The following is a 19,570-nucleotide window of genomic DNA, read 5'->3' on the forward strand; positions in this document are numbered from 1 at the left end:
TTATTATTACCGAGCACTCCCCATTTGCTAAGCACTGTCCTAGGCCCTTTACAGGTCTTCACGAGTTTAATTCTTGTTATAACGGAGGAGCTACTCAGTATTATGCCCATATTTCAGATGAGGAATTTGAGACACAAAGAAATTAAGCATTGGGCCCAATATCACACAGAAGTAAATGCAGAGGATGGAGTTGAATCCTGGGTCTCCGACTTGAAAATCTACCCTCCCAAGCACTACGTTTCCAGGAAGAGGGAGCATGTAGGCTTGAAGATGAACCTCTATCCAGGGAGAGCCAGAGAACAGGTGTTGGCTGGAAGTTTCATTAAGTGCTAGGAAAGTGTTGTGGTTTTTGGGCCAGGAAATGATTTGCATGAGACAAAAAAGGGCTAGAAGCTGAGGCCTGAAGCAGGTGCTGAGAAAGAAATCTCTGTCTCAGATGAGAAAAAAGAACTGAGAAGTGAAGAAGATGAGCTGCCCTATCCACAGCTACATCAAGAGTCCTGGTTGCAAAGAACAGAAACCAAAGTTAGCTAACCTAATAATCAATTCTTTGGATGGATTTTATCACATTGACAGAGAAGATAAAGAACCAGACTCAAAAAAAAAAAAAAAAAAAGCAAGAACCAGTGAGACCCAAGCAACAGAAAATATACTGTCACATCCAAAGGATGGTCTGGCTAATCACTGTCCTTGGACCCTCAACTGCATCCTGTCCCTGACTCAGCTACCTTTGACTGAGAGTTGCCTCAAAGTGTCCCTTCATCCGTGTGTCACAACTTCAGGTGAGGGCATCAGATTGGCTGAGTCTAGACCAGGGACAAGCCCTCTTTCAACTTCTAGTATCTCCGGCAGAATCTTTTCTGCCCCCAAGATTCACACAATGTTCTCCCTTCCCCTCTCAATTCCACAACATCCACAACAGCTGCTGAACCCACTTGAACAAGTATGCCACTGTACCAGGTCAACAGAAGTCCTGAAGACCAGCTAGCCTGGATGCTGAAGAATAAAAACAGCTAGCAAGGTATACAAGGGAGAGGGGAATCAACAAGCCTCTTTCATGAGATAGTTTAGCTTTAAAGACATCTACTCTTGAATCATCAGGGAAATTCGAATCAAAACCACAAGGAGCAATCACCTGACACCTGTCAGAATGACTATTATCAAAAAGACAAGAAATAACACGTTGGCAAGGATGTGAAGAAAAGGGAACCCTCATGCACTGTTGACGGGGATGCAAATTGGTGCAACCAATGGAGGTTCCTCAAAATATTAAAACTGGAAATATCATACAATCCAGTAATTCTACTCCTGGGTATTTACCCAAAGAAAACAAAAGCATTAGTTGAAAAAGATATATTCACCCCTATGTCTATTGCAGCATTATTTACAATAGCCAAGATATGGAAGCAACCTAAGTGCCTATCGATAGATGAATGGATAAAGAAGAGGTGGTATATATGCAAGGGAATATATCTCAGCCATAAAAAGGAATGAGATCTTACCCTTTGCAACAACATGGATGGACCTAGAGGGTATCATGCTAAGTGAAATAAGTCAGACAGAGAAAGACAAACACTGCATGATTTCACTTATATGTGGAATCTAAACAAGAAGCCAACAAACCAACAAAAAACAGAAACAGACCTATAAATATAGAGAACAAGCCGGTAGTTGCCGGCGAGGAGGGGGTTGGGAGGATGGGCCAAATGGGCGAAGGTGGATGGGAGGCACAGATTTCCAGTTATGGAACAAATAAGTCACGAGACAAAAGGTACAACTGAATATTGTCACTGTATTGCTGCATCCGATGGAAACAGATGGGAGCTAAGCTTGTGGTGAGCACTGCATAATGTACAGAGTTGTCCAATCACTCTGTTGTACACCTGATACTAATGTCAATGGTACTTAAAAAAAAAAAAAGACATCTATTCTTGAAGTCTTTTCCCTTGCGGTCAGTGTCACCAGCCTTGTGTAAAGGCCCCCTCAACTCAGGAGGATTCTGAGAACTTGAGGTCCCAATCCCATCCAGATACATAAGTGATGGATGTCCTATGGCTGAGAATGATGATTGAATGCTCCTGGAGTCAGTGGGCTGGAAACTTCTCCACCTGGTGACTGCCTTTGAGCACACCCCTCTTAGTGTGACCAATCCTCAGGGGAACTACAAAAGGAAAGTGTGCTCAAGAGAGGGAAGTTCATGACTGTCTGCTGACCTATCAACAGAAGGCATCACCATGAACATGGGATGTTTTTTCCATCTGAGCGAAGGCTGGACCCAAATGTCCCTGCCTGTGCTTATGTCAGCCTGGCAATCTCACTGTGAACTCTCTTGTGAGATGCACATTGCTAAACTCCGAAAGTTCCTACAATTGCAGATTCCTGTTCGTGCATATTTCCAGCTTGACACTGGAGGATCACACAGTGAGTCATTAAGCAGGGCTCTATGCACATGCAGGTGCCTAAGAAATCCAACTGCTGAAAAGTCGCAACCATGCACATGGTTGGGAGAGAACAATTACCACCGTAAACGTGAACCAACAACTGATGGGAGGGTACAACAAAAGGAAACTTTTAATGGGGAAATTTAATTTCAAAGGAAAAACCTCCAGAAAATTATAAATGCAATCATTTGATTTAAGCCTCTGCATTTGAATAGCTCTGCATGAGAAACACATTTAAACATTTATAAAATTAAGATGCTAAAATTAATGTTTAGCTATTACAGAAATGCTTATAATTGTCTGGCAATCGTGCGTAATTAAACAGCAATTTCAAACGTTCCTGGATTCGGCCCCATTCCGTGAAACTGTGTCAAAAGACAACATTGCAAGATTTACTGGAGGAAATGTTTGTGGGCCGTAAGCCCTCTTGTGGCCACAAAGCACAGTACAACCAAGGACTTCACCCCTTCACCCCCACCCCACCCCCCAGTCCTAGAGGAGCTGGGCTTCAGGGTCTTAGGGGGAAGCCTGACTCCTTCACCAGGCCAGGACCTCTGATTCTAAGGACAGTGCTGGACAGTAAGCAAACGCCCTTCTCTCTTTCTAGTGCCATCAAAGACATTACGACAGAGCCCAAACACTGCCCCACACAGCCACTGTTACCTGGTAACAGCACATCACATTTGTAGAGATTAAAGTTGCACTGATGGATGGTATATTTGATCTGAAAGAAAGCACCATCATTCTCAGCAAGATGCTGAACCCAAGGCTCCAGGAGACAAGGACTTGCCCAGGGTCTTTCATTCTGCCAACCTGATTTTAAATGTCTTCCCTGACTGCCTTACATAAAGTCACACCACCACCCACCCACCCACACCAGCTACTGTCAAACACTCTGACCTCTTGACCTCCACTTCTCAAAATGGGGGCAAATTATCCTGTCCACATCCTGGTCACGAGTCTGTTCTATGTCCCCCATGCTGGAACGGAAAGTCTCGGGGGTCCAGATCTGTCTGATTCATCTGTGGGCCCCTGGGCTTGGTGCTCGGTTGGTATCTGCGGGACCATGGGCGATGTGATAGGTGAAGCACGTGGCTGAGACATAAGCACAGAGCAGCCGACTCCAGACTGGCTGGAGAAGCACATTCTCCTTTGGGTCTTGTTGGCTTGACCAAGCTCCCGGGCCTCCTGCTTGGGTCAGCCTGCAGACCCCTCACACTCTGTGTTGAAGGGTTAAAGTCTACATTTTGTCCAACAAACACCTTCCTCCGCCATTATTCAACGATTGGGATTGGAGGCGCCACTCTCCAGCCTGTTGTACAAGCAAAACCTCAGGATGCCAGCTTGAGCCCTCTGCACCAGAACAGCTCCTCACCCCAGCTGCATCCTACCGACACCAAGTCCTGTGACTTCCCCCTCCCAGGGCACCCACCTGAACACTCCCACTGCTCTCCAGCCCAGGCTACACCACCCCTGTCCCGGTCACTTAGAACCCTCTGGGGGCTCCCTGTTGCTTTTAGGAAAAAGTGCAAAATGGCTCATATGACCCCATTGGCGGTCTGCATGATCTGGCCCCTGCTACTTCTCCGTCCTCCTCTCCCACACCTGCTCTAGCCTTACAGATGCTCTCCCAGAAAGCTCGTCCCCACCAGCCACTACACTAGACCCTTCCAGGGAGATCATCTTATTAAATTCTCTCAACACCTCTGCAAGGGAGATATTACTATTCCCCCCCCCCCTTTTTTTTTTTACAATGAAGCAGGCTCAGAGAAGCAAATGTGACTTGTCTGGGGTCCCAAGGCCTCCGGGTCTGAAAGTCATCGCTCCTTCTATCTCAGCCTGCTGCTCCCCACCCTCATTAGTGTCATTGGCAATGTTTGTTAAGGGCCTCCTTGTACAGGACACTGTGCAAGATAGACTCCAGGGCCCTCTCTCTCCACTGAGCAAGTCACAAAGCAACCTTGTTCACACATGGTTAGCAAAGTGCTAACTGGAGCCTCCAGAACCTTGAATCCCCAGCATCTAGTAAACAGTAGGTGCTCAAGAGACATTTGTTAAGTGAGTGATTGTCCATGCTTTTGTCCCTACTCCATGCCACCTATCAGCAAGTATAGTTGGTCGTGTTGCTAGAGCCATCCATCTTGTAAAAGATAAAGCATAAGAAAAATTGAGCTTTACTCATCTTTTTTTCCAGTTCTTCAGGCTCCTATGGGTCTAGAAAAGATTTTTTTTTTCATCTCTCCAAATAGAACACTGATCCTGCCATCATGCAAGTCCCCTGCCTTGTTGGCAACTTCTATCACGATGCCAATAAAAGCTGTGGATGAAAATGCCAGATATAAGTCACTCACAGATTTTGTCCCAAGGTTGCAAATGACAGGGGCTTTGGGTGTGACCTTTGTTGGGGTTGGAATATAGACCTAAGATCTTGCAAAGCCCCAATAAGGCAATGGCTGCAGGGATGGGGGAGCAGAGGCAGCCCCCCAGTGGGAGGAATGTTCCAGGCAGCTGTTCATCCAGTTATAGGAGTTGTCCATTTCCACTAGTTGCCATGGCAACCTGGCCCTTCAAATTTGGAAAGTTTCATGAACAAGATCACCCTTTTCATGAAAAACAACAGCAACAACAACAGGCCAACTCAGCCCCTGGGGGAGTGTACTTTCTTTGGAGGACTTCTCTTGTAAAGCCAGCCACAAGATAAAAAGACTCTGAAGACCAGTAAATGTGAATAGGAAAACAGTGCAAACCACTTTCACCTGCAGTAATTCAGAATTTATGAAACTCAAAAACCTTTGCCCTGGGAAGCAGTTGGTTCAAAAAAATATATTTTGAATATATGAATGAAGAAGGAATATTTTTTTATAAAACTAACTTCCCTTATAAATAAATATACTATAGATATAGATGTGTTTAAGTATACCATAAAAATGCCTAGAAAAAGATAAAGTGGCTCTGAAGGTTGGATTTTCCAGTGTACTGTAATTTATGATTAGAACATCAACACTGACTAGTGGGAAAAGCTTGGGATTTCAGCCTAGGATCATACGCCATTTGTAAGCCTTTTTTTTTTTTTTCATTTGAGGATGATCATGAGAATACATCAGACAGTCTCTGCTTAACTTCAGTTTGAAAAAGCTAAAGTGCTAAACCAATGCTCATAGTGTTTCTTTAATCTCATCTCAACAGACCCAGGTCTTTATGTTTTTGCTAATCTGGACCCTATTTCTCTTCCACATGGATATTTAATATTCCTCTTCTGCTGCCTTAGGCAATCACATCCACCCAGAGGCTCAGATCAGGGTGAAGTCTGTACAGTGGGCATGTTTATGGGCACTTGGCTACACCTGTTTATGTGGAGGTGAACACAGCATCAGGACACCAGTCATGGAGGGGACAGTCCAGGCTGTGCTGGGACAAGGAGCAAATGCCCAGTGACTGAACTCTGAACATTAAGTTTGCTTTAGGGCAGATGACTTCACTATCAGAAATGGAAGGTTTCTTTGGAAACCCTTCCAGGCTTGTCTGGTGGAAATGTCCATTGTCACCATTTCTGTACACAGGATCTGCAGAAATTCCTTCTTCCGGACAGCTCGGTTTCTTGGCAGGAATGACTATACCAGGTGCCACGTGTGATCTTCAAATCCCATCCTGACTAAAGTATCAACTCACCTGTCTGACTCTCCAACAGATAAGGATGCCAAAGATCATACTCATTTGCTTCTTCTCCAGAGGCTGGGGAGTGAACAAAAATGGGCAGATGGTACCTAAAAGCAGGACAAAGCCTCTAACCCATTCATATCATCTCTTCCTTTCTTCACACATTCATTACTCATTTACTTATCTATGAATTTGTTGAATACCTACACAGTGATACACCATATACTAGGCACTGGGGTACCATGGTGAACAGGCCCCAGACCTGACCTCTCACCTTTGTTCTCCATTATCCCATCATATAGGCTCTGTTCTTATGCACCATGTTCCTGCCCCCGGACATTTGCACTTACTGTTTCTTCTGCCTAAAATGATCTTCCCCTGATTCTTTGTAGAGCTCATGCTTCCCCTATCCTTCTAGCCTCTGTTCACAAGTCACCTTTACAGAGAGGCCTCCCTTAACCACTCTAAGAGAAATCCCCCCTCCCCAGCCTATGCTGCATGTATTTCCCTTATAGCCAATATGAAATTATTCTGATTTTTTTAAAGACAGTTCTTTGTCTTCTTTCCTGCTGGATCCCCAGCACTTGGAACACTGTCTGGCATATAATAAGACAGAAGAGAATTTATTTAGCACTTACTATATACCAGTTGCCCTTTGAAGTGTTTCATGTGCACTCTCCCAATTAAGCATCCCTGTTATGTTATGAAGTGGGTACTGAGAGAGGCATAGAGAAGCTGCATGACTTGGTCATACAGGATGGTAAGAGGTAAGGTTGATTTTTGAACCCAAGAAATTTGATGCCAGGGTCTGTGCTCTTAATCCCTACATTAGACCGGCACTCAATTTGTCAGTCAGCATCTTCAATGAATGAGTGAATGAAAACGTAAGAATGAATAAATGAATCTAGGGTGGAATACAAACAGTATACAAATCATTGTTTAACACCTACGTAAATACAAGGAGATAGAGGCTATGATGTGAGCGTGTAAGAGAGAGACTAAGCCTAGTTTGGAGCAGCTGAGAGACTTGCCTGAAGAAGCAAGACTTATTTAAGCAACAGGGTGGAGGGAGTTCGGGGGGTTGGCGGGAGAAGACGGTCATTCATTCATCAGATAATGTGTTGGCGATCCTGGAAACAAGGCAGGCTGAACACAGCTGCCAGGCCGCAAGTTCAGAAGAACATCTCTTTGGGATGTTGTGGACAAACAGATAGACCACATACCAAGGTAGGAGCAAAAATTAGTATGTTTTCTCAAAGGCAATTTGCAGAATCCATGCTATCTATAAACAACTTGCAGAATTTAAAATATACCCTCTTGGGTGCCTGGGTGGCTCAGTTGGTTGGGCGACTGCCTTCGGCTTAGGTCATGATCCTGGAGTCCTGGGATCGAGTCCCACATCGGGCTCCCTGCTCAGCAGGGAGTCTGCTTCTCCCTCTGACCCTCTGCCCTCTAGTGCTTTCTATCTCTCATTCTCTCTCTCTCTCAAATAAATAAATAAAATCTTAAAAAAAAACCTCTAAAAAAAATAAAATATAAAATATACCCTCTCTTCAACCCAACGATTGCACTTTTAACTGTCTTTCTTACCAGTACACTTGCCCCACTGTGGAGAGATATGTGTATAAGAAAGGTAGCTATGCAAATCGCCCCAAACTGGATAATAAAAAAACAAATATTTATTATCAATAGGGAAACAGGCTAAATACATTTTGGTACCACCATCTCGTGTGGAATATTCTGGAACAGTTTTTTTAATGATTTTAATCAAGATGCAATGGCATGTAAAGATCCACAAGACATAGTGCCAAGTAAAAAGAAGCGCAGTAACCCTTCACCGTGTCAAGAATGATCCTATTTGTCTATTTTTCAAAAAGAGAAGCAGAAGCTATGCATGTGTGCACACAGTACACACATGTATACCATGTATACACACAAATATAAATGCATGATTTGAAATGTTTGGGATGTTTTGAAAGAACACTCAGCTAATTCTTATTCATGATATCTTGGGAGAAGTAGGAAGAAGATTCTGACCTACGCTGCTGAAAACCCCACCAGCCACACAGCTCCATCTGGGCCATCTTCCTAGAGGTTCCAGCCTGCCCTGAACTGCTTCCTCATTCACTCGGGCCAGTGGTTCTCAGGTTCTGACTCTTCGGCTTACTCCTGACGCGGCATTTGAGCTTCATACAAGGTTCAGGATGCCTGCCTGTGCGTCCACCATTCCACCTTGGGCCTGCTTTCAACCAAACAATGTACTCTGTTTCCCTTGTCCACAGGCTTCTTAACCCTCACTAGAAGTAAGGTAAAATGTCCTCCTCGATCCCTCGGTCTCACAGGTGAAAAGAAACTCAGCATGTCTACAGACCACATAAGGGCAGTCATAGCATCATCTGGTGACAGGATTACAGTCGAGTTTAATGTTGGAATTTCCCCTTACTCTGTGGTGCATGCTATATTGTCCATGTTTTTTTGGTTTTCTTTCCAGGATTCTAAAATAGGTTAGCTCAGCATATAAGAGGGCGAAATCATTTTTGGTTGGTTGAATTTGTAGTGGCATCAATAAAATAATGTCTTAATTCATAGGGTGCTTGGGCAAAGCCACGATTGCTTCTCAGATTCGCCCTTCCCTCGGTGTTCTGACTGGTGTCCTGACCCCTACCTTCTCACCTGCCCCAGCAGCATCCGTGAACTGCACCTGCTACTCTGTGCCTGGCCCACATGGTCAGCAAGGAGAGAGGAAGAGAGCACAGACTGGGGGTGAGGAGAGAAGCATTTCCCATTTCAGTTCAATAAGCTCTCCAAGCCCCGATGAGAGCTATAACCTGCAACAAGGCCTGGAGGACAAAGCCAGGAAGAGAACTTGCCTTCTTGGAGCTTCCAGTCAGTTTAGGAGACTGTCATGGGAACACATCCTCTCAGTACCGTTTGGTGATGATAAAAACAGTCATAGGCATAGGGAAATAAATACAAAAATGAGGGGTCCTCGCTGAGCCAGAAGATTCTGGGAAGGCTTCCTGGAGGAGACAGACGGATGAGTTAAGGGTATGGAGGCACAGATGTAGATGCCAAGAGAAAAGCATGAGATTTGAAACCAGCGGACTGGCTGGCATGGCTCAAGCATAAGGGATGATGGATGTGGCCGTGGGAGGAGATGGCGCAGGAGGCCCAGACCCCAACTCACACCATTTCTGTAGTATTCCAACACGCCAATTGGCTTTTCAGCACTGACCCTCCTCCAAAGAACTAAGTAATATTTTAGCATCCTCATCTTGTATTTAAATGTGTTGGGGGAGGGAGATGTCATATTTGTTAAATATTGCTTAAAACTGTATCTGACCCCTGTCGACATTCTTTTCTAGAATAAAACAGTCCACTTTTAGAAAGTTTCTAGGTAATGAGCTCCAGGAGGGCTGCTTGTCAGGGGCAGCCTCCTGCATGCTGGCATGGCTAACAGAAGGACATAAATACAGTGCTTGGAGATGGTGCCCATCTCGGGACGTGCTCTGAAGGGTTTCTCTTCCTTCTGCTGAATCTCGTGTTTGGAATGCGGGAATGCAGAGGCGATTTGCTTCTCTCTTCAAACAAGAGAACAACCGGATATTCCTTGATATTAGGATTGTGCGGTAGAGCCTGGGTATTGGCACAGTGGCGTTCTGACAGACACTGATAGGATAGATGATTTTCCAACTTGCCGTGGTCATTCTAAGTCCAACACAGCCAGATTTGAAATGTAGATGATTCAGTGCGCGACTGGCTTCGAACAGGCATGCTCAAAAACATCAGTGCATTTTTTTGATACCAAAAAAAAAAAAAAGAATAATCCAGGGTTCTATGGCCCATAAATTTACTCTATTATCTCGATTTACTTTGACTTGAGTTTTTAAAATTCAGGTTTATTAAGGTATAACCTACAATCAGTACAATGTACGCTGTTTGGGGTGTGTGGTTCAGTGCATTTGGTAAGGCTGTGGAACCACGGTGGAGATACAGGACGTTTCCACCACCCCAAAAAGTTCCCTCATGCTTTTTGCGGGTCACCTTCCTCCATCCCCAGTCTCTGGCAATCATCTCTACCCCTGCAGTGGTATTGCCCCACTTCTTAAGAAATAATGTAAGAATCAAATAAGAAATTTCAAAATATTACAGAAAAGTATGAAAGGAGAAATAAAGGGCAATTTAAGAAATCTTTTCTTCTTTTTTTGTGAAGGTTATGGGGCTTGGGAGGAAAAGTGAAGGCCTATTTTTTTTTGTCAGTTATTTTTGTTTTACTGTGATTAGAAAAGGTAGTCTTACACTTTTGACCAAATGGACTGTATGGAGATTTTCTCCATGACCTGTTATATGGTCAAATTTTAGAATTGTGGAAAAACTGCTTGACAATAAGGAGTAGTCTCCATCAGCTGATATGCCGATGTATATTAAATTATAATTATTAATCTTCTTAATTATAATTTGTTAATTCTACTTTATTAATATTAACTAATGATTATGTATTAATTTTAACTGTTGGATCTTCTATTTCTTAATTGAATTTAGTTTTTTTTCATCATGATAAGTATGCTCTTTAATACCCATCACCGATTTCCCCCATCCCCCCCCACCATCCCCTCATAACCATCAGTTTGTTCTCTACAGTTAAGAGACTATTTCTTGGTTTGCTTCTCTCTCTCTCTTTTATCATCCTTTGCTCATTTGTTTTGTTTCTTAAATTCCATACATGAGTGAGATCATATGGTATTTGTCTTTCTCTGACTGACTGACTTCACTTCTCATGATACTCTCTAGCTCTATCCATGTTTTTGCTAATGGCAAAATTTCATTCTTTTTATGGCTGAATAATATTCCATTGTACGTGTATACCACCTCTTCTTTATCCATTTATCTATCAGTGGACACTTGGGCTGCTTCCATAGTTTGGCTATGTAGATAACGCTGCAATAAATGTAGGGGTTCATGTATCCCTTTGAATTAGTAAATACCTAGTAGTAAAATTACTGTATCATGGGGTAGTTCTATTTTTAATTTTTTAAAAAGATTTTATTTATTTATTTGACAGAGAGAGAGACAGCTAGGGAGGGAACACAGGCAGGGGGAATGGGAGAGGGAGAAGCAGGCTTCCCGCGGAGCAGGGAGCCCGATGCGGGGCTCGATCCCAGGACCCTGGGATCATGATCTGAGCTGAAGGCAGATGCTTAACGACTGAGCCACCCAGGCGCCCCTCTATTTTTAATTTTTTAAGGAAACTTCATACTTTGTATTTCACAGTAGGCTACACCAGTTTGCATTCCCACTGACAGTGCAAGGGGGTTCCTTTTTCTCCACATCCTCGCCAACACTTGTTGTTTCTTTTGTTTTTGGTTTTAGCCATTCTGACAGGTGTGAGATGATATCTCATTGTGGTTTTGATTTGCATTTCCCTGATGATGAGTGATGTTGATCATCTTTTCATGTTTCTGCTGGCCATCTGTCTGTCTTCTTTAGAGAAATGTCTGTTTACGTCTTCTGCCCGTTTTTTAATTGGATTATTTTTGGGGGGTGGTATTGAGTTGTATCAGTTCTTTATATATTTTGGATACTAACCCTTTATCTGATATGTTATTTGCAGATATCGTCTCCCATTTAGCAGGTTGCCTTTTAGTTTTGTTGATTGTTTCCTTCCTTAATTATAACTTTCAGATCTTTTAAATTCTTAAATATTTTTCTCTATATCTCCTAATCCTTAAACTAGGCTACTGTATCAGAAAGACCTCAAAATATACAATGACTCAAATACACAGAAGCTTATTTCTCACTCTCATAAAACGTACTGGTCACAAGGTGATTCAAGGACCCCGCTCTTTCCACCTTAAGACTCCTCCATCTCCTAAGGCCTCATCATTGTCTTGGGGAGAAGGGGGCAGAGTGAGCTTCTTAAAAATCTTGGCCCAGAAATGTCTTCTATCACATTGGCTAGAACTGTCACATGACCATATCTAGCTGCAAAGGAAGCTGGGAACTATAGTCCAGTTGTGTACTTGGGAAGAAGAGAAGACCACAGATTCTGATGAGCAGCTAGCAATCACAAACCCAATTTTGTGTGTTAACAGGAATGAGTTAAAAATCTCTTTTATGATTCTGTGTATTTCTCACTGTAGTCCCTACCCTTTATTCTTTACATAATTTGATGCTTTGTTATTTGGTATATGTATTAGTTTCCTACAGCCGCTGTAACAAATGACCACAAACATAGTCACTTAAACAACACACATGTATTTTCTTACAGTTCTGGAGGTTGGAAGAATCACATGGTTAGACTCAAGGAATTGGCAGGGCTGCATTTTTTTCTGGAGGCTCTAGAGCAGAATCTGCTTCCTTGCCTTCCTGGCTCCAGAGGCTGCCCACATTCCTTGGCTTGTGACCCTCTTCCATCTTCAAAGCCAGAAACTCCACCATTCACATCATATCCCATTTCCTGACTCTGCTGCCTCCCTCTTTCACTTAGAAGGACTTGTGATTAGCCCACCAGGATAATCCAGGATAACCTCCTTATCTCAAGATCCTCAACTTAAACCCATCTAGAAAGTCCCTTCTGTCCTGGTCACATTTTTACAGGTGCCAGGAATGTACATGCACATCTGCGGGGGGCCCGTTCTTCTGCCTGCCACAGAACCTGAAGATCTCGATGGGTGATCATTATGGTCTCATTGGGGATAATATCCTTTATAACAAAGTGCCACTTTTGCCTGATTTTAATCCTTGGCTTTGAATTCACCCTCGTGTGATGTACCATTTGCTAATATTTGCTCCATATGTCTTCATCCAGCCCTTTGCTTTAAAACCTCGTGGAATCACCTATTTTGGATGACTTTCATTCAAAATTCGAATTCTTAAAAAACTGAGAGGTTTTCTTCTTTTAGTCAATAAAAGCTCTTTCACAGTTGCTGGTATTATGTTTGCCTCCTTTTTGCTGACGTCTGTCACAACTCACTTTGTTTCTTCAGCTCTTCTCAAAATGTATTTTGGGACTCAGTTATTGCCCCATTGGAACGCAGGCCCCAGAAGGGCTGAGACCTGGTCTGGCGTGCTGACCACCAACTCACCCCAGGACCCAGCACAGCATCAGCCACACAGTAGGTGCTCAGAGACATATGTCCATGAACGAATGCATGGCCCCTAGGTAAATTATTCACGTCAGGTAGAGAGCCCTACCTTCTCCCCAGGATTGCTTTTTGTGACTCTCCCATTTCCCCACCTACAGACTCATATGTCCAGAGCCAAGCTTATAGCTTCGGAGATTCAATACCTCTTCGCCATTCTGTCACTGGAAGATGTTCCTCCCAAGAAATCAGAGTGATGGCAATCTGCACCCCCCCCCCCCCCCCCTGCCACCGACCTAGCATTCCCCCAGGGCCAGGGATGGCTGCCCAGTCAGCCAAGATAATTTTTACTTCCTCTAAACACGGGACTAAAAGGTTTTAGAGAATCTGAACGTTGCCACCTAAAAGCCCTTCCTCATGTAACTTTCCGGAGAAACTCAGAAACAAATGTAACAACATTTAAAAGAGATTTGGCATTTCCTGCCACATGAGGATACATAAAGTGAATTAATTATTTAGCTATTATCTGTAAAGCAGCCGAGAAATACCTTTGAGGCGTCTGTGTTTAATTCTGCTAAAGAATTAGCAGTCTGCCTAATTTCTCCCTTTCATATTTTACTAACTTTTTTCCTGCTATGTTTACTCCATTAAAGTCCATAACAGCATAAAAGATGAAAGAATGCATTCAATTGTTTTAAAATGCTAATATCACCAAGCCTGTGGTGGCTGTTCAAGGTAATTTCTCCTTTAAGGAGGAAATGACTTGGTGAATTTCTGACTCCCAATGTAAACTGTTCTGCCTTCAGTTCACAGCCTCAATAATTTATATGTTAATTTGATCAAGAGTAGCTTTCATTGCTAACCTAAAAAACCTGCATTTCCTATATTGTTGGCAACAAGGAACCAACTTGGTGTACATAAGTCAAGCATTTACTGCCCTCTGAAAGACAGACTGTAGTCATCGTAAGGTAGTAGAAATCACGAGTTGGTAAAAATTCCATGTGCACAGAAGCTATGAGGAAGCAGAAATTAGATAGAGTAGAAAGAAATCCATGGTAGCAAAAATAGGCAGAAGGCATTGTCACCAGGAGGGTTGAGCCCCAGATGTGAGCAGTGAACGGCCCCCTTGAGTTGGGGAATGTAATAATGTGGCCTTGAGAATGAATGAAAATGTCTTCCCGGTCCCCCTATGAGGATTTATCCAATTGGGAAGTACACTTACAATTAATTATTCCCATTATTGAGGGCAACCCAAACGTGTCCTGAGAAGCAAAAGACCCACTCCAGTGCCTTTGGTTCCATGAGGAGAGCGGGTGGCAGGTATGGCTGGCTTAGGGCAAACACACCAATACTGGGTAGAAGAACAACTCACATGGCACGTGCAGCCAAGGAGAAGTCTGTCTCTGTAGGTAAAGCATATTTCAGTGGTCATGACGGGAAACAGTCTTCATCATGCATTCAACAAGTCGCGTCAGGTGTGGGAAGGGCAGGGACACTTGTAGGTGCGCAGACTTTGCAAAGGCGCCGCCCCACCTCCGGGTGCTGCTGGGAGTAGAATAGTGACCAACACAGACTGCCTTCACAGAGCTTACGTTCTAGGGGGCATCACGAGTAAACAAGTAAACAAACAAATCACAAATGGTACTGATGAGATTGTGCTCAGTGCTGGGGAGAAAAGCACAATTCGTGGAGGATCTGCTCCTTCCTTCTTGCTGCTGTAACTGATGAGAACAAAGGCAGGAGAAATGTAGCCAAAATTAAATTTCCTTATAGCTTGCAGCCCTCGGGTTAGAGACCTGAAACATACACAGCACGATATTCCTCAAGGAACTCCTAGCTGTCTTAATACCTTCATGTTTATGTTTTATTAAAGACGAAGAGTAATCTTACCTTAACAGCAGCTAGCCCCTCAAGGTCCTGAAAGCCTTGCTTCCAAATTCCTTAGAGACTTAACACTATCCCTAACCCCCACTAATTAAAAAGTATATCATCAGTCACTCCTCACAATCCCAGTGCAGCTCTTACTGCCCACGGGTGCTGTCGCCGTGCTATAATAAAGTCATCTTTTTGCACCAAACATGTCTCAAGAATTCTTTCTTGGCTGTTTGCTCTCAAACCTTAACCTTCAAATCACATCGTAACAAAGGAACACAAATTTAGTGGCTTACATAAACACACATTTATTTTCTTACCTTTCGGGGCGGGGGGCAGAAGCCCTAAAAGCACAGTGTTGGCAGGGCTGTATCCCTTTCAGAGGCTCTGGGGAAGAATCCCTTTCCATCGTTCCTGATCCTGTCCTCGGCAACACGGCGTCTTCCTCTCTCCTCTCTTCCTTGCTCCCTCTCCCATTCCCTCATGCAATTGCCTTTTCTCGCTCTAGCCTTCCTGCCTCTCTCTTATAAGGATTCTATAGTGGTTACACTGGCCCACCCAAACAATTCAGGATAATATCTCCATCTCAAGATCCTTAATTTGATTACAGAACTCTCTTTTTGCCAAGGGAGGTCAATATCCGCAGGGTCCGGGGATTAGGATATTCCATCTTTAGGGAACCATTGTTCCTTCCATCCGAGAGGGACGATATTTCTGAGGAGGTAACACTTGAGCACGGGGTCTGAGACAGGAGCGAGCTTGGCATGTTCTAGAGCAAAGACCCATGGGAACAGAGCTTGGCTGAGGGGGCACAGGAAATGAGATGGAGCCAGGGAGGTGGAGGGGCTGGGGTGAGCTTCTGGGATATTACTTGACATTTGGTGGGCAACTATCCAGGGATTTTAAGCAGATGAGTCCCATGATTTGATTTATGCACTTGAAAGATCAAGATCCTCCAGCTTTTCTCGGTAGAATAACCACATGGGGCGACAGTGGAAGCGGAGAAAGAAAGGGAGAGGCTTCCACAATATTACAGGTGCGAGGTGAGGGGTGGCTCAGACCGGGGCGCTGCCGGTGAAAGGGGTAAGGACCCAGGGGGTTTGGGATGCAGTTTGAAGACTAAGAAGACTCTGAGCAAAGATTCAGGGGCAAGTAGCTTACTAGGGAGGTGGATCCCAAGAAGCACAGTGAGAGTTTGGGAAAAAGACAGGGAAGGGAAGAAAGTCAATAGCAGGTATGTGCATTAGCTGCTGTGGACACTGGGGCTCCATCCAGCTAGGGTCGCTGAGAATCAGAACTGTTCCACAGAGGGTGAGCACTCACCCCATCCCCTATTGACTAAGGGCTCCTCGGCTCTTCTAGATGCACCCACACCCATGACCAAAGAACCCCCTTGGGCAGAGAAGCAGGAGGATGTTGGCCTGAAAGAGAACTCTCCCCAGTGGCCTCCAGAGTGGGCTAAGGAGAACAGTGGGACACCCAAGCACCTGTTACTCTCACATCTTTGCGTCTTCCAGAAAGGGTGGGGCAGAGGACTCTGATTGGTAGATTGAGGGAGGTGGGTGGTTCCTGTCTATTTTCTCAGTGAAAGAACAGAAGTCATCAGCTAAGAAAGTGGACAGGGTGAGATGTTGGAGCTCTGAGGAAAGCACGGGTATGACATCGTCATGGACAATCGTGGGAAGGTGGGTTTACCGAGAAAACACAGCATGGGGTGGAGCAGTGCCAAGTGCCCATTTTGAGACCAGAGACCGCCATCCAAGTTAGGTATCTCTTAGCCCCGCTCAGGGGCTTGGGTGTCAGCAGACAAGTGGTCTGGTTTAATTAGGGCTAGGATGGTGGCAGGTGTGAGTGAAGAAGAGCAGAGTGGGGACCAGGAAGGTAAAGTTTACGCTTCACCATTAGGAGGAACCCAGGTTTTGTGGGACCTGAAATGGAAACACTTTTGGGTTCCCTCTTTAAGAAATAGCTTACAATATCACAATATCACAAAAATAAAATTAAAAATAACAGTGAATTTTTTTTAAGAATGAGAAAATAAATCATAATTTTAACATCACAAAATCCAGAAAACCAATGTGATTTGTTACTAATTAGCTGCCTGATACAACCTTGTATTACTTCTTTTCTGCCTCTTTTTTTTTTTTTGCCTATTCATGTGACAATAATCTTGTGTTATTTTCTATACAGAGAATAAAACGATAATTCTGCCTTTCATCTACAAGGCTAATTTGTACTTGTTTTTTTTTCTTATTGATAGTTGAGGAAATAAAACATGTAACTTCACACGGATATACTTACTATTTGCAATACTTCATGGAGCTCCAGATGAGTTAATGTGAAAAATCAGGTGAACCTTTTGTCTTAATCCACCAGCCCACCTACCTGCCTCTCCATCTATCCATCCCCCATCCATCTGTCTGGCTATCTCCATCCATTCACCCACAAGGCCAGCCACCCCCCCATCCACCCAACTGCCCACCCTCCACCTGTCCACCTGTCTGTCCACCCATCTGCCTACTACTCACCTGTCTCCTCCCCTCCATTTATTTTATTTCTTTAAAGATTGATTGATTGATTTGAGAGAGAGAGAGTGGGGAAGTGGGCTTGCAGAGGGAGAGGGAGAGGAAGAATCTCAAGCAGACTACCCGCTGAGCTCGGAGCCCAACACGGGGCTCGATCTCACAACGCTGAGATTGTGACCTGAGCCTGAGATCATGACCCGAGCTGAAACCAAGAGTCGGATGCTCGACCAATTGAGCCACCCAGGTGCCCCTACCCCTCCATTTAAATCCTCATTAGGCATCTGATAAATATAAGACATGAAGCTCAGTGTTTCATTTAGACAACTGAAGCCTTTTCAAACCTTTTCATTTCCATTTGCATTTTCTCGGTTTCTCTTTATCAGGATGTATTTTATGCACGTGAATCCTTTGTCTCATTTATAATCTCATCTTCAAGACCACGATCCAAGCCATTTCTCTCCCCACAGAGGCCCTTGCTCCTCCACGCTATTTGCATTGCTTGCGCATGACTAATTAACTTCTCTAATCAGAACAAGCCTCCTCCCTACACTGTGAGTGTTGGGCAAGAGCGCATCATAGCACTACGGTGTCATTTTCTAAAATTTAATGAGGAAACAATAGCTTGGGATTTATAATTTTTCCAACATTTGCCCAGGGGGAGATGGATAAATAAAATCCAGTTCAGTAGATAATAGAAAGAAAAAAATGCATAAAGGAAAGAATTGTTGGAAACCTGTGCTGAGCCTCTGCTGACTTCAGAATATAGAGAAAGGATAATCATAGTTGACATTTATGAAGTTCTTACTAAGTGCCAGGTTCTTTGCATGAATTACTTAATTTAACTGAATTATCATTGCACTAAACAATAAATTTAGCTGTTACCCCATTTTGAAGATGGGGGAACTGAGGCATTGCTTAGCGTGGGAGCCAGGCTTCGGCAGTGCACCTGGCATCGGCCCCAGGGCAGGCCGGCTCCGGGGCCCAGGCTCTAGCCCCACCCTCCTAGCCTTTTGTATGTGGAGGAACCCGGAGAGGTGAGGCATAGTGGAGACCAGATGGCCAGTGGACATAGCAAAGCCTGGGAGTCAAGGGCTCCAGGAGCCAGTCTCCTTCCAGTCGTTAGCTTGTTGTGTGACCTTGGATAAGTCACGTTCCCCTGAGAAAACTGGATTGATGATCTCCCGTGTCTATTCTCGTCTCAAAGCCTGGGCTATCTACATCACTATGTATGGAATTCATTTATGGCATTAAGCCAAAGTTGCTGCAGTTACGCAAGCAACCAGAATTAACCAGAGCAAGGACTGCAAGCAGAAATACCAACATGTCAGCCATGAAACACAGTCTGGGCAATTCTGTGCCTAGAGAGAGTACCAAGGAAGATCCCAGCAATTGGAAACTGTGGCCCACAGCCCTTTGATGCCATCACCTGGAGGCTCTGCACCCTCTGCCATCACCCGGAGGCATCCTTCATGTGTACCAGCTTACACAGAGGCACATAACAAGCACCCAGCACAGACAAGACGAGCGTCATGGACTTCTCCAATCAACAAACACACACTGTATACCTACTGTGTGTCTGGGAGGGACCCAGTTGCTGGAGATGCCAGAGGATAAGAGCAGAGACAGGAGGCAGACATCCAGACACCCAACTTAGAGAACCACAAGACACCCTATATGGAGAGTATGCACAAAAGGTTTTGAGGGCACAGACTGGGAGCCCTTAATCCATGTTCTCACCAGTCCTGCTGGCTTCTTTCAGTTCCTCAAACTCACCCTGCTCCTTCCTTTGGCCTTCCCAGGTTCTGAAATGCCCTTCCCCTGCTCTAGGGTCAACTGGCTCCTGCTCATCCTCCAAGGGTCAGATTACAGGTCACTTCCGGAAAGAGGGCTTCTCTCAACTGCCTTACCTGAGAGCTCCTCCATCATGCTCCATCTTAGCGTTTGGTTATCTTTATATAACCTACCACTGTTTAAATAACTGTGTTTGCTTATT

The 19,570-nt window shown here is 44.3% G+C and overlaps 1 protein-coding gene across 2 annotated transcripts in view; it reads right to left on the reverse strand.

The window, feature by feature from the left end:
• Nucleotides 1–14,668, reverse strand: part of PLPP4 (phospholipid phosphatase 4) — a 155,754-nt gene extending 141,086 nt beyond the window's left edge. For both annotated transcript variants that reach the window (XM_073904536.1, XM_073904535.1), the window contains exons 1-2: nt 14,553–14,668; nt 6,111–6,173 (exon numbers count right to left, since the gene is read on the reverse strand). In XM_073904536.1, coding sequence (XP_073760637.1) covers nt 6,111–6,173; nt 14,553–14,598 — 109 coding nt within the window. In that variant the 5' untranslated portion in view covers nt 14,599–14,668. The remainder of the gene's footprint in view (nt 1–6,110; nt 6,174–14,552) is intronic.
• Between the last annotated feature and the right edge of the window lie 4,902 nt (nt 14,669–19,570).

Source organism: Callorhinus ursinus, unplaced genomic scaffold (genome assembly GCF_003265705.2).
Source record: "Callorhinus ursinus isolate GAN/ISIS: 27379988/994484 unplaced genomic scaffold, GSC_fseal_2.0 scaffold20, whole genome shotgun sequence".
Classification (NCBI taxonomy): Eukaryota; Metazoa; Chordata; class Mammalia; order Carnivora; family Otariidae; genus Callorhinus; species Callorhinus ursinus.